The 18944-nt window shown below is 38.8% G+C and overlaps 1 protein-coding gene across 1 annotated transcript in view; it reads left to right on the top strand.

Annotated features, from left to right (window-relative positions):
* Positions 1–18944, top strand: part of parn (poly(A)-specific ribonuclease (deadenylation nuclease)) — a 33173-nt gene extending 14229 nt beyond the window's left edge. Inside the window, exons 7-26 of the mRNA XM_062026585.1 lie at positions 1242–1410; positions 1516–1578; positions 1707–1745; positions 1824–1866; positions 4634–4714; positions 4807–4863; positions 4958–5035; positions 5113–5156; positions 5229–5271; positions 6330–6405; positions 6472–6582; positions 6643–6712; positions 6789–6844; positions 9876–9962; positions 10048–10122; positions 13767–13926; positions 14062–14180; positions 16541–16583; positions 16684–16838; positions 18209–18944. Coding sequence (XP_061882569.1) covers positions 1242–1410; positions 1516–1578; positions 1707–1745; positions 1824–1866; positions 4634–4714; positions 4807–4863; positions 4958–5035; positions 5113–5156; positions 5229–5271; positions 6330–6405; positions 6472–6582; positions 6643–6712; positions 6789–6844; positions 9876–9962; positions 10048–10122; positions 13767–13926; positions 14062–14180; positions 16541–16583; positions 16684–16838; positions 18209–18252 — 1613 coding nt within the window. The 3' untranslated portion in view covers positions 18253–18944. The remainder of the gene's footprint in view (positions 1–1241; positions 1411–1515; positions 1579–1706; positions 1746–1823; positions 1867–4633; positions 4715–4806; positions 4864–4957; positions 5036–5112; positions 5157–5228; positions 5272–6329; positions 6406–6471; positions 6583–6642; positions 6713–6788; positions 6845–9875; positions 9963–10047; positions 10123–13766; positions 13927–14061; positions 14181–16540; positions 16584–16683; positions 16839–18208) is intronic.

Genomic DNA, 18944 nt, shown 5'->3' on the forward strand with positions numbered 1-18944 from the left:
TTTTGGTCCAATATTTCTCCCCTTAGATCATATTAATGGGCATTGTATCTGTTGGAAAGCAGGAATAGTCACAGTCACAACTAGGGATGGTATCGTTCACATTTGAACCAATACGGTTACAATTCCCGATACCTGGGAATTGATACCGAACCAATTTTTGGTACTTTTGTGTGTGTTAGGTTAAAGTTAAAGTACCAATGATTGTCACACACACACTAGGTGTGGTGAAATGTGTCCTCTGCATTTGACCCATCCCCTTGTTCACCCCCTGGGAGGTGAGGGGAGCAGTGAGCAGCAGCGGTGGCCGTGCCCGGGAATCATTTTTGGTAATTTAACCCCAATTCCAACCCTTGATGCTGAGTGCCAAGCAGGGAGGTAATGGGTCCCATTTTTTTTTATAGTCTTTGGTATGACTCGGCCGGGGTTTAAACTCACAACCTACCGATCTCAGGGCGGACACTCTAACCACTAGGCCACTGAGTAGTAAATATTATTTTTGATGATAAAAATCTATTTTTTTTATTGCAACATTTAAAATGAGTTGACTATAACTGCTGTCCAGTTTTATCGTATAATTTGCAAGTATAACATTGAGTTGCAATTACAGTTGCAAGTCCAAGAGCTAAATAGGCAGTGGTATATAGTGTATGGTGTTTTTCTGTTTTCTGTTGCACCCTAAAAAGTGTCGATACTGTAAGTATTGTACTTATTATGCACCAGCAGTTTGAATGTAACATTAGTTGTTCTTTTCATTATCACAATTGCAGGTGTTGAAATCGCTAATGCTAACAAGTAGCATGTCCGTAGCAAAGCCAATGTATATTAGCATCAAGCTAGCCCATTTTTGGAAAAGTAGAACCTTACTTTACCTAGGTGAAGTGTTTTTTGAGTTAATCACTTTATTGGTATTGAAAATTGCAACATTACCTAGAGGTAGTTTGGCCCAGGCCGCTCTCAGTGCTGCTGGAGTGATCGCCAGGGGCCAAAGTGCGATGAGCAGGGCGTGGCGTCACGTGCAACCCAAGTACCGTAACATGGCACCGTTGGATTTTGAATTGGTGCCCGGTGGGATTCGATAGATGCTAAAAATGTACAGGATTTGGTACCCCTTTTTAGTTACAACAACAGGATCGTGTTTCTGTTGATTAATCAACGTGGGTAGTGCCCCTCCTGAAAAAATTTGGCAAAATACTATTTATTATTTACTTTTAAGTCAAAACAAACTGAAATATCTGTTTTAGGAATTCCTTACCTGAACCAGGAGGAAGAGGCCCAACTGAGAGAGCAGACCGAGGAGAGGCGGAGCCAACAAGCTAACGGCGTGGGAACGCCCTCCTTCATCTCGCCGTCCTGCTCCAAAGGCCCCGCCCACATACCCGATGAGCACAAAGACTTCATCAACAGAGTAGTGTAAGTTTGGAATGCGCAAGGCGGAGGCTCCGTTGCTTAGAAAGTCTCACTGCAGAAGGGATGTTGTCTTTTTTTTGGAATTATGAAGTGCTTTTCCCAATGCAGGGAGAAGGTTGAGATGCTTTTCTCGGGTACAGAAAAGACTGTGGACTTGGAGTCATGCACCGGGTAAGATAACTGTCCTCTAATTGTACTAAATGAGAAAATCCCGTTCATGTCCCGAGTGATGCATTGTGGTTGTCTACCACCTTGCAATTGCTTTCTTTTTCGTTGAATGTCTTTCTGATTTTTGGCAGTTTCCAGAGGAAGCTGATATACCAGACACTCAACAGGAAGTGAGTGTGCTTTTTTTCCCGCCGCCTCTGCTTAATTGGTTCGTCGGTTGTTTATTCCTCCTTTCTTGTGACTGACAGGTTTCCCAAGGGGCTCCATGTGGAAACCGTGGAAACAGACAAGGTAGGAACTAAGTATATAGCTGTAACTATTTTCTCATAACACAGCGGAACCCATTTATGTCAACATCCCTCGGACAGGTAGACTGACATTTACGTAATCTTAGCTTTAGGGATGGGTACTGAACCCGGTACTTTTATGGCACCAAACGATTCACATAAAATCCAACGGTGCCATCTTTCGGTACCTGGGTTGCGTGTGTTGTCACACCTGGTCGCCGACTTTGCACTTCTCGGTCACTCCAGCAGCACTGAGAGCGGACTCAGCTGCGCTGCCTCTAGGTAATGTTGCAGTTTTCAATGCCATCAAAGAAACTGAATCAAAAAATGCTACAGCGTAAGTAAAGTAAGGCTACACTTTTCCAAAAATGCGCTAGCTTGATACTCATATGCATTGACTTTGCTATTGACATGCTACTGTTTAGCATTAGCAATTTTACATGTCGATTTCAACACCTCCAAGTTTGTTAATGATAACTACAGCCAAGATGCACGTTACAATCAAACAGCCGGTGCGTAATAAGTACAATACTTACAGTAATAACACTTTTAAAGGCGCAACAAAAAAACAAAACACCATAAGCTATACACTACTGCCATCTAATGTCTTGGATTTGCAACTGTAACTGTGGTATCTCTTCTAACGCCATGCAAGTTACCTGATTGGCTGTTAGCATGTCACTCCCACTCATCAGTGATCACCTGCGTTGCTCAGGTACCAGAAAGCGAGTGCCTTTGTTCATGCAACCAACCTTGCTTTGCAACTTCCACTCTCTTCCAATGACCAAGAAAAAAAGAATAGCGAGCGTTTTATCGAACACATTTTTTATTGATATCGATTGTTTATTGCGATATATATTGATATTGTTTTATCGCCAAGCATAATCATAATCCTCGCTAAAAAAAAGGGGGTGGAACTTTTTTTGTGTCTTTCTCGTCATTCCGGGTCTAAATTGGCTGTCAAAGTGTACCAACTTGTCAGATTACGTCCTCATCTTTCTGCTATCAAAGTTATAGACATTAATTATAGTCTAGAATAAACTTTCACCAGCACCGAGATGAAGAAGCCGCTTACCAACGTAGCCACACAAGTTAGTGATCATGGCGCCGCAATAGTTTGTCTGCGTTAGCGCTTATAATAACAATATTGCTAATACCGTATTTCCTTGAATTGCCGCCTGGAATATAGTATGCGCATGCCTAGAATTACTGCCGGGTCAAACTCGTTTCGCAAAATAATTAGCATATGCCTAGAATTTCTGCCGGGTCAAACTCGTCACGTCACGAGTGACACTTCACCTGTCATCATTTTCAAAATGGAGGAGGCTGATTTCAACAATTTGAAATCGCATAAAGGGAAGAAGATTAAGAGCTATTCAGTAGGATTTAAGGTCCAAGCTATTATATATGCTAAAAAGAACAGTAAGCAGCTATGTCTTATTAATCATACCAAAGACTATAAAAAAGGGGATGGGACAAAAGCAGAGGACAAATTTCACCACATCTAGTGTGTGTGTGACAATCATTGGTACTTTAATCTTAATATACCGTAGCTGCTTGTGTCAAATGTGAGTCATTAAATGACTCCCACCTCCTGGTGGTAGAGGGCGCTAGTGATCCTTCTTGCGACTACCGGTACTCTGCTGCAGAAGAAGTTACAACAAGCAGCAATCGTTTATTTTTTCCTCTCGTTTGCACTTTTAACATGGAGGATTACATATCTAAAATAAAACAGTTTTCTAAACTGGACTTTCAATCGAAGCAGGAGGTAATAATTAAAGGAATATCTCCATCGAGACAGAGAGACTTTTAAAACTGAAGAAAGATAAGGAAGACTTCTATAAACAAGTTATCGATGCTTTTGTTCAGAAGCAGCTGCGCATGGACTTCATTTATAAGTAAAGGTAAGACCATAATAACGTTTTTTTTATTAAATGTGCTTTTAATGATGGTATCCTTACATCACACTCAAAGCGCAGGCCTAAATTTACCTCTTGCCTTTGGTGAGTGCCGGAGTGAAAAGAGGTTTTAAAATAATTAGCGCATGCTTGCCTATACCGCATGCATTTGGTAAGCGCCGGAGTGAGAAGAGGTTTTAAATTAATTACCGCCCCGGCACCAATTCAAGGAAATACGGTACTTGGTTAATATTGAAGTTATGAGATGTAAATGGAGTTTTGTTGGCGGTTTTTGGATGTTTTTTGTCAGGTTTTATGGGCGGAATAGAGGGCCTCCCATTGGCGGACTTTTATTTACGAGTAAAAATGCATTTTAAAAAAACATCCATCTTTCATAAAGATTGTGAACGATGGGCAAAATTCCAAAACAAGTGCAGTTCCCCTTTAACACATAAACCCGCACATAAAACATTACAAACAAGGTTTAGATCAGGCTTATTAAAACAAATATACTGTAAAATAAGGGACTTTGATGAAAAAGGCATTTAAATAAAATTATTAATAATTTTTGTGCTTGGGAAACTTCTCCGTGACTTTTTCTCCAGACTTCACATGGTTTGAGCTGGTCCTAAGTCACTCAGTAACTGATGCATTACTGCCACAAGTGGTGGAAAAGTGTATTGCTGCTGAGTACGGTTGCAGTCTATTCGAACCACAGCTGAGAAAGCGATATTTTTGCAGCTCAAAAATAGTTAAGAAACATTGAACTACACATCACATACATGTTGGCTGCATGAAATGCTATATGAATGACATCAGTTACTAACAAATATTTTCTTTGAGTTCATGTGGAATACTGATTGTCTTGTGCAGAAGGAGCGCTTCATCCAGGTCAGCAAGATGGATGAAGAGGAGAGGAAAAAGCGGGAGCAGCAAAAACTGGAGCGAGAACAGGTCAGTAGAAAGAACTTGAGATGAGAACTGATTGAAGTTTGTTTTGACTTTTTTTTTTTAATTTATTTATTTATTTTTTTAACTTCCTTCAGGAGGAGCTAAACGACGCAGTGGGTTTCTCCCGGGTCATCCACGCCATCTCCAAGTCTGTAAGTCAGGTGCCTGGCGGTCCTCACTGCCTTTCAAGAAAGTGATTTCAGTCACATTGTTGATCTTAAATTTTAAATGTCCTCTGACTTGCAGGGTAAGCTGGTGGTGGGCCACAACATGCTGTTAGACGTCATGCACACCATCCACCAGTTCTACTGCCCTCTACCTGATGTACGTGCGCCTGCGCTCAAACAAAATGTTTAAGCAAAATGGTTTGCATTACTTACCCCCCATGCTTTTTTCTCCAGGATCTTCAAGATTTCAAAGAGGTCACGATGTGTGTTTTCCCTAAGTGAGTTTGATTGCCCTCATCACACGCTTGCTTTTAAACATGAATTTGTATAATTTATGCATCTGCTTGCAGGCTTCTGGATACAAAGTTGATGGCTTCCACTCAGCCCTTTAAGGTAAACAGTTCCACACTGCTATGGATCACATTTTTATTAAAAGGTTGGAAAAGTATTACTATCGGAAAAAAGTAATTGATTCTACATTGTATTTTAAATTTGACGAGCGGAAAGCAGGGTACATTCTAGACAAGTCATGTAAACAAATTGTAAAATCACTTAACAATAAGTTATTAAAATGAAGGTAAAAAAAATAAGGAATATGTGCTTAATAAAGTGTAAGAAAATAGTGCAAAGTGTGAAAATGTAAACAGAGAGAAACCTGAGAATAATTATTTTCTGCAGGTTTAGTGACAGGGAGTTACGGCTGTGCTCTAAAGGGTAAGCGTGGCTAAGGTGGGGTAGTATTACCGATCTTGGTGGGGACGAGCGCCTTGCATCATTTACAGACCACATTGGTCTGACTACGGTCCATTTTTATAAAAATCCAAAAAACTGCCATACTGTCGAGGTGACTTTTCCTATTTTATCCACCGTTTCTTCATTTTGACTTTCTTCTCACTCCATGCAAAGATTCAACCGCCAGACAACAAGATGGCACAACCAAACGTGATGGTTGATACTGTTACCTGATTGGCTGTTAGTGGGTCACTCCCACTGATTAGTGATCACTTCCTGTGTTGCTCGGTTACCATAGAGCGAGTGCCTTTGTTCATGCAACCAACCTTGATCGCAGCTTCCGCTTTCTCCCGACAAAAAAGAAGGAAACAAAGTATTGAACGTTTTATTGAACGCATTTTTTAATTGATATCGATTATATGTTTATAGTGATATATATTGATATTGTATTATCGCTAACCTAGCGACATTAAATATTGACATCCGGTGTCTAAAATACTGTACTTGTTAGACAACAATTGCTTTCACCTCATGTGTTAAACTTCCTGCTACTCCCGACACTTCTCCTACCTCAGTTCTAATTCTGATACTACATCAAAAGCTGAGAAATTGACCCAAAAAAATCCATGAATTGCTAATAATGTCCATCCCTAATTTACATTCGGTTGAATTGTATCATTTAGCTGATCAGTTGTACTTGTTGTATTTCTACCTTCCAGGAAATGATTAGCAACACTTCTCTGGCTGAGCTGGAGAAGCAGCTGAACGAGAGCCCCTTCAAGGCTCCTCGAATTGGTGTGTAAACACGCGCGTTTTCAAAAAGCACAACGTGTTTGTCAATGGCGACTGTTTCGCTCTCAGAGGCGGCAGAAGGCTTTCCCAGCTACAACACAGCCAAGGAGCAGCTGCACGAGGCCGGCTACGACGCCTACATCACAGGCCGCTGCTTCATCTCCATGGCCAACTTCCTGGGTAGTTCATTCACACGTTTCCATCCAATGAAAAGTCTTTTAACTGGCTCTCTCTTTTCAGGCTCCTTCCTGACTCCGCCCAAAGCGTACGTCTCAGCTCGCTCCAAACTCATCGAGCCGTTCTACAACAAGTAAGCAGCATGCAGCTCTGTTTGTCTCTGTGTCGCTAGTCCAACCCTTTTTCATCGCCATCTTTTTCCTTTCAAGGCTGTTCTTGATGAGAATCATTGACATTCCCTACCTCAACATCACAGGACCAGATTGTGAGTATTTTAGCATCCGACAATAGCATAGAGCAGGGATATATCCAAGCTTTTTGACTCAGGGGTCGCTTTGGGCTAAAAAAAAATAAATCTGCATGCATGCGCCCCTTAAAATTTTGTAATAATGGGTTATAAATGGGTTATACTTGTATAGCGCTTTTCTACCTTTAAGGTACTCAAAGCGCTTTGACAGTATTTCCACATTTACCCATTCACACACACATTCACACACTGATGGCGGGAGCTGCCATGCAAGGCGCTAACCAGCAGCCATCAGAGGCAAAGGGTGAAGTGTCTTGCCCAAGGACACAACGGACGTGACTAGGAAGGTAGAAGGTGGGAATTGAGAAGGTAGAAGGTGGGAATTGAACCCCAGTAACCAGCAACACTCCGATTGCTGGCACAGCCACTTTACCAACTTCACAATCAATCTGTAATCAATCATAAATATCAATCCGCTATAATGCGCCAAACATGGATAAGTGTGGAGTGTTTTGCATGTTCCCATCATGATTTGTAATGGATTTACATGGGTGTCATTTTTAATTGTGCATGGACATTTTTTATATTGTCCACAAAGTTCAGTGAGCAGGTTATGTGTGACCATGTCTGTTGACATTTTGTGTTGGTTGGATTATTTTTTTCTCCACCATGACTAGGGAAGGTTGTTTGCATTTGGTCATATAAGTTTATGCTGCTCGTGTTTCTGATTAAAAGTCATTGACCTGAATTACACACGTTGTCCATAAGATGGCGACATGATAGCAGCATTAACATTGTCAGGCTATCAAAACGAATGAAATTTCTTTGTGGGTAAGATTCCTTATTAAAGTCATAATGTCTCAGAGGCTAGATTGAAGACATTGGCGGGCCATAGTTTGGAATAGTCACTGGAATATAATTTATAATTTGACTGCTTTCAATTTTAACAAAGCAAAAATAGTTTATCAAACTGCACTGCTTGGTGTAAAACATATTTTTGACCACTAAAGGCAGCTCATTAAAGGACTCATTAATACTTCACTTTTGGTTAATTAAGGTTCATTACTTCTGTCACTAATAAAATGCATAGTGGTAACAGTATTTTTTGGTACTGGTTCCTAATTGGGTCAGACCAGGGGGACTGTTAAGATTCTGGACAAATTATACGTTATTCGTTTTTTTTATATGTATATATACAGCCGCTGCTACACATTAAAAAAAAAAGTCACGGGTAGGATCTGATTATCAGTTTGGAATAATCACAAATAAGAAACACCACACAAAAGTTTGTAACAAGAACATTTCCTCCTCAAAAGTCCCTCAAAGTCACGCACGCTAGTAAGTTAGTGAACGCGCTTTACCAAAGAGTCACGACCACACGCTACCGCACTTCATCAACAGTCCTCCTAGCGATCCAGTAATCCACAGGCCAATCATAATCCACTCAAAAAAGTGAAACATTTAAGTAATCACCGAGTCTTTTTATTTATTAAGTACATACTACACTATATAGGTAGCTCTCAACACTCAATATGGCCTCCGGTCCGTCACTGAAGTACGTCCGTGTGCAATATAAACGCAAATAACAATTCCTATGTAGTACAAAATGCACACCGACATGCTAATGCTAATTGATTATATCGATTTATATAATATATTTGATGTGATACATCATGTAAAAGGTCTGTGCTATGCACATGAATGCCATACATAAATGTTTCTAGTTGAGTGTAATTGTAATTATTAATAAACACTGATGGATCTCTTTGGTCTTTACAAAATGATGACATAAAAACTGCACTGCACGTTGCACTGCAAGCATAGTTGGCTTGTTTAAGACTTAAAAAGCAGGTGCTGATAAAGTCATAATGATGTACATACCATCTCACGACTCCATGCTGTTATCTGATATTTTATACCCCTTTTGGAAGAAAGAGTGACTGAGTGTAATTGTAATATTTAGTATGTCACTTTTTTTTACTCATTTCGTTTTACTTTTGTTGCTGAATGTAAAATTGGCACTGCTGAAGTGGTAACTAGTTGCAGCAGGTCTGTGCTCTTTTATAGTCTCCTTTGCGTTTTTTTAATGCTTCCTCTTGTTCATGTTTTTTTTTTCTAAATCCTTTTTGGACTGCTTAACAGAGAGTGGCACTTTCATGACTTTTGTGCCATGTTTTAATACTTTTTTGTGGGCTTTTTGAATCTGCACTGCAACTACATAATTTTACCATTTCGGGATAAATTAGATCATAGATCCTCATTCACAGGGTTTACGTTTCAAGACCTGCGAAGGGCGAAAAAACGTCAATGGAAGCGCCCATAAAAAGCCCTAAAATGCCTATTTTTGTAATACTTAAAACCCATAATGTGCCTAAAACAGGTTTTAAGTTCAGTTTCACACATTAAACAAATGTACTTAAAAACGTGCAGTTACACATTGTATTGGAAATTTTCTAATAAATTAGTCAAACAAAATTGTCTTTCTTAGATTTATTCGAGAAGCTCGAGCAGCTCAAAAAGCACAGGCCACTTTTATAGCAAAGTATGTAAGGAGTGCGCAATAGGAAGAGAGATGTTATCCTCGATACACTGAATAGAAGGTGGGAGGGGGGCGCATATGACGCAACTCAGTGAAAAGTGCCCACGCTGGGAAAAATGGTGCATTTTTAAAGGAGCAACAAAAAGGAAGAAGAGATACTTTCACAGTCAGTCAATGTGGACAAGGTCACGCACACAGTCCAGAATGTGCTTTCCCCACAGAAATTTACACAAAGGTACATAAATGTTTTCCAACACAACATTAGTAAAAGCGGTTTGTGTGATGGGTTCATAGCTACAGCATTTTTATACCCCTATAAATAGTGCCATCAAAGCCCTTCTCATTTACGTCGCCATTTAAAAAAAATTAAATTCATTACAATTTAAAGCAGACCGAAAAGTTTTTCAAATATCAGAGCGTGCAAATACTTCCAAAGTATGAAGTTAATTCTGACTACTAGATGGGAGGAAAATGTGTTGATGTTCTAATGGACCATCTCTGCTGTCCCAGTGCAACCCAAACGGGACAACGTACTCTATGTCACCTTCCCTAAAGAATGGAAGACCAGCGACCTCTACCAGCTCTTTAGTGCCTTCGGTAAGAATCCCTCATGTCACATCGTGTGAAGAATTGTACTGTTTGTGTTTCGCTCACCTTTCTTGTCACCTCGCTGTCCACTCAGGGAACATCCAGGTCTCATGGGTGGACGACACCTCTGCCTTCGTGTCCCTCAGTCAAACGGACCAGGTGCAAATAGGTGTGTGTCTTTTTTATTTACAGTACCTAAAGTGCAAAAAGGACAGGGCTTGAGTTGAAAGTACTTGTGTATAACCGGTTTATTTTTGTAACTCAATGATTCGACGTACATTAGAAAGAAGACGGGACATGATATGTTATGTACAGCGGGTCCGATAACGCCAGAAAAAATGCAAGGCTTTTTATTTAGATTTTTTTAATGATCTACAGAAGGGTTTTTTTAACCTTTTTTAACTCAAAGCCCAACTTTTCCACTACAGTGGGGTCTGGGACCCATTCAAATATTAACAATTAATTAGTAACCTTACTCTTGGTTTTGATATTACTCAATGACTCTTTAACCCACTTCGAGTTTAACAGGATAAGCATTGTCAAATGGTACGAAACCATGTGTTAATCGAAGATTTATTTTTAAATTTTTTATTATTAAGGCTAAGGTCAGACTGATTACAAAAATAAAAACTAATCAAATACAATGCAAAATAAGGTAGTTATCAAAAATTTATTTAAAAAAATTATATATAATTACGCAGTACTAAAATAAATTCTAACTACCGTATTTTTCGGACTGTAGCCGCACCCATTAAATTTGAAAAGAAATCAATCAATCAATCAATCAATGTTTATTTATATAGCCCTAAATCACAAGCGTCTCAAAGGGCTGCACAAGCCACAACGACATCCTCGGTACAGAGCCCACATAAGGGCAAGGAAAAACTCACCCCAGTGGGACGTCGATGTGAATGACAATGAGAAACCTTGGAGAGGACCGCAAATGTGGGTAACCCCTCCCTCTCTAGGGGAGACCGAAAGCAATGAATGTCGAGTGGGTCTGACATAATATTGAAAAAAAAAATTCTGTATAATAACTGCACCGGACTATAAGCCACAGATATATACTTTGTGAAATTAGTCATTTACACAGAAAGATTTTGTATTACATACCTGAATTGTTTCCAAACGGTGCCAGTAACCATACCATACCAACTTTATTTATGAAGCCCTTTAAAAACAACCACAGTTGAAAAACAAAGGGCTGTACACCACAAAGAAATAAAGGCAAAGGACAGACTAAAAAATAAAATTTAAAACAGAAGTAAAATACACATTAAAAAAGCAAATACAAAATTACCCTAAGAACAATTTTGTTAGATAAAAAGCAGTTAAAAAAGTTAAAAATTAAAAACAGTTTAAAGTCTCATGCTGGGTTAAAAGCTAGTGAATAAAAATGGGTTTTAAGAAGGGTCTTAAAAATAGCCAAAGAAGGGGCCTGTCTCACATGGAGTGGAAGATCATTCCAGAGTTTGGGGCCCGCAACAGAGAACGCTCTGTCCCCCCTGAGCTTACGCTTGGATTTGGGTACCTCCAGGATCAGCTGATCAGCTGACCTGAGGGACCGGGTGGGGGCATAGAGGTGGAGCAGCTCAGAGAGGTAAGGTGGGACAAGACCATGTAAGGATTTAAAAACAAGTAAGATAATTTTAAAATGGACTCTAAAAGACACAGGCAGCCAGTGGAGGGAGGCTAAAACAGGAGTAATGTGCTCTCTTTTTCTTGTGTTTGTTAAAAGTCGGGCAGCTGCATTTTGGACCAGCTGCAGACGTGAGAGGGAGGACTGACTAATTCCAAAATATAAAGCATTACAGTAATCCAGCCGAGATGTAATAAAGGCATGGATTACTGTATCAAACTGTTGCCTAGAAAGAAGGTTTTTAACCTTAGCCAGCTGACGTAAATAAAAAAAGCTGGCTTTCACCACTGTGCCAATCTGACGGTCCAATTTAAAATCACTGTCAATACGAAAACCCAGGTTGGTGATCATGGGCTTAACGTACAAAGCCAAGGGGCCAAAGTCAACAGGGGGAAGCTCACAGGTACCACTAGGTCCAAACACTATTACTTCTGTCTTCTTTTCATTGAAGTTTAAGAAGTGTAGGGCCATCCAGGCCTTGATGTCATCAAGACAAGCAAGTAATGGCTGTATTGAAGAGGCATGATTTTTCTTTAACGGAAAATAAATTTGTGTGTCATCAGCGTAACAATGAAAACAAATACCATGCTTTCTTAGGATTGAGCCCAGGGGAAGTAAATAAATAGAAAAGAGCAGTGGTCCTAAAACTGAGCCCTGTGGGACCCCACATGTTAAGGGAGCAACAGAAGATTCAGAACCAGCAAAATTTACAGAGAAGGTCCTGTTAGTCAAATATGACTTCAGCCATCTCAGGGCAGTACCACAGATGCCCACTTGATGTTGTAGGCGGCTAATTAAAATATTATGGTCCACCGTATCAAATGCTGCTGTTAGATCGAGTAAAACTAAAATCACATGATCACCTAAGTCTGTTGCTCGAAAGATGTCATTAAAAACCCTTACTAATGCTGACTCGGTACTATGGAGGGGTTTAAACCCAGACTGAAAGACTTCTAAAATATCAGAGTCCTCTAAAAAAGTGTTTAACTGGGTAAAAACAATCTTCTCCAAGATTTTTGAGAGAAAAGGCAGCTTAGAAATGGGTCTAAAATGGGCTAAAACTGAACTGTCCAGACCAGGTTTCTTTAAAAGCGGTTGAACCACGGCGTGTTTAAAACTGGTAGGAACCACACCAGAAAACAGACTGCTATTTAAAATGTTAAGAACAGGCTGCCCTATGCAAGAAAACACTTCTTTAAAAAATGTAGGAGGGACAGCATCATGGGGGGAACCTGAGGGCTTCATATGATTAGTTAACTCTTGTAACTGCCGCAGAGTCACTTGCTCAAACTGATTAAAAACAGCAGAGTAGTTAAACGGGACAGAAGGGTCAGAGGTCGGAACAGAGATGAGAGCCCTCGTTGTGGCAATCTTATCAATAAAATACTTTAAAAAGGCATTGCACAATTCAGAGGGTTCCAAACATGTAGGCTGAGGGGCATTAAGAACAGAGTCAATGGTGTTGAATAAAACACGAGGGTCAAGACTATTTGAGGCAATAATGTTTGCCAAATGTTCTCTTTTTGCCTCTTTTACTGTGCTCTGATATCGATGCCAACAGTCCTTTAAAATCTGGAGTGACACCTGAAGCTTGTCCTTCTTCCACCTGCGTTCAGCTTTGCGGCACTCACGTCTAATCGCACGGCTTCTCTCATTAAACCAGGGTTCTGATTTAGTTTTGGCCTTTTTGATTTTTAAAGGAGCCACTGAGTTCATTGAGTTTCTCAGTGTCAGAAAAAACAGACTCTGTGCTAGAAAAAACAGAGTCAGAGGGTAAAAAAACCTGGTTAAAAGCAGTAATAATCTGACCAGCAGTGGAAGGGTTAAAAACTCGATAGAGACGCGCAGGAGCGCGCGCTCCAGCTGTCAAGCGGTTAAAACTGGCCTCAAATATGACAGGCATATGGTCTGAAAGCACATTGTCACAAATGTCCAAGTTAAGACACAGGTAGACCATATGAAAGGACAAGATCAAGCGTGTGACCACGTCCATGTGTGGGGCCAGACACAAACTGTGTCAAATTAAAAGGGTCAATAAGGTTTAAAAAATCCTTCACCGCTTTGTAGACCAAGCGCCGGGCAACAGTTAATTGGCGAGAGGTGTTAATTGGAGCCATCAGGACAGTCGCATGAGGTCTTATCTTTGGCGCTGTTGTTGTTGTTTTTGTGTTCAGCCATGAACACCAGCCGCTATGCAGAGAGCTACAAGATCCAGACGTACGCCGAGTACATCCGAGGCAAGCAGCAGGACAAAAACAAGCTGGCTCACACTTCCAAATTCTGGAAGGAGGACTGCTGGGTGAAGCCTCACTACACCCCCTCTGGATACTCCCGGTATGACACCTTTTTTTTTTAAACTGATTTTCCACACAAACACATGATTTTTAATCATGCTCCAGTATTTGTTGGTACTGTGGTCCCACTATTGTCATGTAGCAAAACAAGCTGATGCCCGTGTGTGTGGTCCAGGGCTCTGAAACGAAGCATCAGTCCCGTTCAGCTGGAACAAGGTGAAGCTGGCGCGGCTGACGGCTGGAGTAACTACTCTTACTCGGACAGCACGGCAAGCAAGAAGATGAAAACTGACGGTGTGTTTGTTTTTTAAGCCATTGTTGGCCATTGTCACAAGGTAAAGGCAAGAAATAGAACTAATCGGTTCCATGGTCAAACCTGTCACTGCTATGTGTCTTGATGCAACTTTTTCACTACCGATATTGATACGATATCAGAAGGTATCATGCATACTTTTATTTTGTAGTGCGGAATTTAGAAGTGTGAATTTTAGCGCACCTAATGATTTGATCAAATTCCGATTCCTGGGGTGACGGTTCGATTCAGAGTCGATTCTCGATTTGACACGATTTTCGATTCGAAACCGATTCTCACAATGTATAATAATTATAATTAAACTTTTTTCAGAACAGGTTACAGATTAGAAGAGCTCCTTCTGGTTGCATGGAGATGGCCTAAAACATTTTTTTAAATTAAATCTCATTAAAAAAATATATAATAATAATAATAAAAAAATAATATTTTTTTTTTTATTATTGAAAAAATATGTATATTTTTTTTTGTATATATATTATACATTTGTATATATATATATATATATATATATATATATATATATATATATATATATATATATATATATATATATGTATATATATATATATATATATACATTATATATGTGTGTATATGTATTTGTGTGTATATATATATATATGTATGTATATATGTGTGTTAAAAAAACTTCTTTTTTTTTAATTCGCAATTTCAAAAGCGAGCAAATAAGTTGAGACATGATTCATTTTTATCACGTGTAGTGTTCATAAAAGACTCGAGGGACACATTACTGTCGAAACATCTCTAAAAAACATTTCTTCTCTCTCTCTCGATTTGACACGATTTTCGATTCGAAACCGATTCTCACAATGTATAATAATTATAATTAAACTTTTTTCAGAACAGGTTACAGATTAGAAGAGCTCCTTCTGGTTGCATGGAGATGGCCTAAAACATTTTTTTTTAATTAAATCTCATTGAAAAAATATATAATAATAATAATAAAAAAATAATATTTTTTTTTTTATTATTGAAAAAATATGTATATATTTTTTTGTATATATATTATACATTTGTATGTATATATATATATATATATATATATATATATATATATATATATATATATATATATATATATATATATAATTTTTTTTAATAGATTTTGGAAAATTATGAATTGATTTAGAATCGAAATTTGAATATGATTTTTTAGCGGAATGTTAGAAAAGGTTTGATCATGTGAAATTTATCAAACCGAGAACAATGTTAGGTATGAAAAACCCTAACCTATTTATTATTAACCTTATGGAATTGACTTATGCTCTCTTGACGTTGAAGTGGAGTGGTAATTGTTTTTGACCTCACCTGGTGGCCACGATAATTTATGACGTTCAGCCCACGACACGGTGAGCTGAATAATGCAGACACGTTTGTTACTGGATACTTTTCAATGCGCTTCTGCCTTGGAGACTTTGCATGTGTAATTAATATACAAACCCTGTTTCCATATGAGTTGGGAATTTGTGTTAGATGTAAATATAAACGGAATACAATGATTTGCAAATCCTTTTCAACCCATATTCAATTGAATGCACGACAAAGACAAGATATTTGATGTTCAAACCCATAAGCGTTATTTTTTTTTTACAAATAATTAACTTAGAATTTCATGGCTGTAACACGTGCCAAAGTAGTTGGGAAAAGGCATGTTCACCACTGTGTTACATGGCCTTTCCTTTTAACAACACTCAGTAAACATTTGAAAACTGAGGAGACACATTTTTTAAGCTTCTCAAGTGGAATTCTTTCCCATTCTTGCTTGATGTACAGCTTAAGTTGTTCAACAGTCCGGGGGTCTCCGTTGTGGTATTTTAGGCTTCATAATGCGCCACACATTTTCAATGGGAGACAGGTCTGGACTACAGGCAGGCCAGTCTAGTACCCGCACTCTTTTACTATGAAGCCACGTTGATGTAACACGTGGCTTGGCATTGTCTTGCTGAAATAAGCAAGGGCGTCCATGGTAACGTTGCTTGGATGGCAACATATGTTGCTCCAAAACCTGTATGTACCTTTTCAGCATTAATTTTTTTTCTTTTTCTTAATGACTGAAATAGAAGAAAAGACCAACCTTGTGTGCTTATTGGAGAACATTTACATGATAACTTTCTGTCCATCTTTGCACAAGCGCTTCTATCGGATATTTTATGTGCAAGCCCGTATATTTCGAAGTTTTTTTGCTGCTATTGGACCAATATTGAATCGGGAAACCCCAGAGTCATAACACCGTTCTAACCGTTCTACAAACATATGGTAACATTAGGATTCAGATATTTTGGAATATGGCCTTACTGTGTGCGCTTTGACTCTTTTGTAGAAGTTGTGGAGAGTAAGACATCAGAAGGATGGCTCAAAACCACGTAAGATACATCATTCGCCTTCTTTTCGTCTATTTTTTTAAATTTTATTTTGTACTTCCATCTTGACAACCATTCTCTCTGCGTGCGCTGCACCCTGCAGGGAGGCATCACAGTCCCCCGGGTCGAGTCCCGTCCCCGAGGAGAACAGTCCCGGTGCTCCGGATCACGCGAAGGACGCCGAGGGGACGCTCACCTGGCAACAGGCGGCCGCCGTACCTGGGCACAAAAGTCAAAAGAACAAGAAAAAGTCTGAAGGTGTGTTTTCCAAACTACAGACCGCACCGGTATATTCGACACTCCCACTAAATTTTAGGGGGAAAATCATTTTCCACATATTAGCCGCACCGGACTATAAGCCGCAGATATATATGTTGCCAAATGAGTTATTTACAGAAAAAGATTCTGTAAATGTTTATTTACATAACTTAGTTGTTTCCAAACGGTGTCTGTAACACAGCAGTAAAACGGCTGATCAAGCAAAACAGAAGTCTTTGTCCAATCAGTTGAAAAGACTCATTAACTCCACGGTGACTTTTTAGTGAATTTACTGAGGAATTTGTGAAATTGAAACAATACAAAAAGAATGCCATTGTAATTTAATAATACTAACACAGACCCTCAGTTAGAATAATGCATAAAGTTGGATATAGCGAACATACAAACCCTTTTATTTATTGAATCAAAGATACTGAAATTCCACGACATAGTGAATTTGCAAACCGCTAAAATTATACACAAAGCAAACCATAACCTGCTACCCAAGAATATACAACAATTTTTCTCAAAAAAAAGAGGAGAAATATAATCTTAGAGAAAAATGTAATTTAGAATATTTGTATGCACGTACAACACTTAAGACCTTCAGTATATCTGTATGTGGAATTAAATTATGGAATGGATTAATCAAAGCAATCAAACAATGTACTAATATGATCCACTTCAAGAAACTCTTTAAACTTAGTGTTAAATAAGTACAAAGAAGAAGAACCATGATAAACGTTCTGAATTTATTTCACCCATCCATCTGTTCATTATCAAAATAATCTTACTCATCTCACCATATGAAATATACCGTATTTTTCGGACTATAAGTCGCAGTTTTTTTCATAGTTTGGCCGGGGGTGCGACTTATACTAAGGAGCGACTTGTGTGTGAAATTATTAACATGTTACTGTAAAATATCAAATATTATTTAGCTCATTCACGTAAGAGACTAGACGTATAAGATTTCATGGGATTTAGCGATTAGGAGTGACAGATTGTTTGGTAAACATATAGCATGTTCTATATGTTATAGTTATTTGAATGACTCTTACCATAATATGTTACGTTAACATACCAGACACGTTCTCAGTTGGTTATTTATGCCTCATATAACGTACACTTATTCAGCCTGTTGTTCACTATTCTTTATTTATTTTAAATTGCCTTTCAAATGTCTATTATTGGTGTTGGCTTTTATCAAATAAATTTCCCCAAAAAATGTGATTTATACTCCAGTGCGACTTCTATATGTTTTTTTCCTTCTTTATTATGCATTTTCGGCCGGTGCGACTTATACCCCGGAGCGACTTATAGTCCGAAAAATACGGTATTCCCTTTACGTGGTTTTTGTTTTTGTGCAGCTGCTGGAACATCACCACTCTTTGAGGTTCCCCAGGTGTGGTAGCAGGAAGAGGAGGCGTGCCGCTGCCGCCGCTCTTAATGCTTCCCCCCCCCCCCCCCCCCCCCCCGAAGCACTTGGACTCTTCTGCGAGGTCGTTGCATAGCTGGGGGCCTCCTCTTGGGCAGGTGTGGCCTGGTACTACTACTCAAATCAATACAAGCCATATGTGACAAGTCTTCTGGTTTAAACACACAATCTGAAATTGAAAATCATTTTGTTTTTCCAAGTTATTTTATACGTTAAGTGTGAATACTGGCATCGAGCGCCACAGCCCACGCTGGAGTCATTTTTATGGCGTCGTCCCCTTTTGACTCACGGTGTATTTTACTGTGTGTGTGTGTTCACACGAAAGATGAGCGTTAAAGTGTGTGTGTTTGTTAATTCCATAAGCTGCCACTCGACAAGTTATGTAGTTTACAACATCAGGGTTTATAATATGTATTTAAAAAAAACTCTTTTTTTTTTGTAGTTTTTTTTAGAAAAAATGTAAACGATCAACTTCTGTTTTATCCAGCATATATATATATATATATATATATATAAATGTATCAACAATAATGTGATAATTTATTAGAGCTGTAATTTCACTCCTCCAGAGGTGCTTTTGTTTTTTTTTGTACAGATGTTTGTTTTTGTAACCAGCGTCTATTGAAAACGTGTAAATGTATGTTCTTTGGTAAAACATGTAAAAAATC

This window comes from Entelurus aequoreus, linkage group LG18 (assembly GCF_033978785.1).
Source record: "Entelurus aequoreus isolate RoL-2023_Sb linkage group LG18, RoL_Eaeq_v1.1, whole genome shotgun sequence".
Taxonomy (NCBI): domain Eukaryota; kingdom Metazoa; phylum Chordata; class Actinopteri; order Syngnathiformes; family Syngnathidae; genus Entelurus; species Entelurus aequoreus.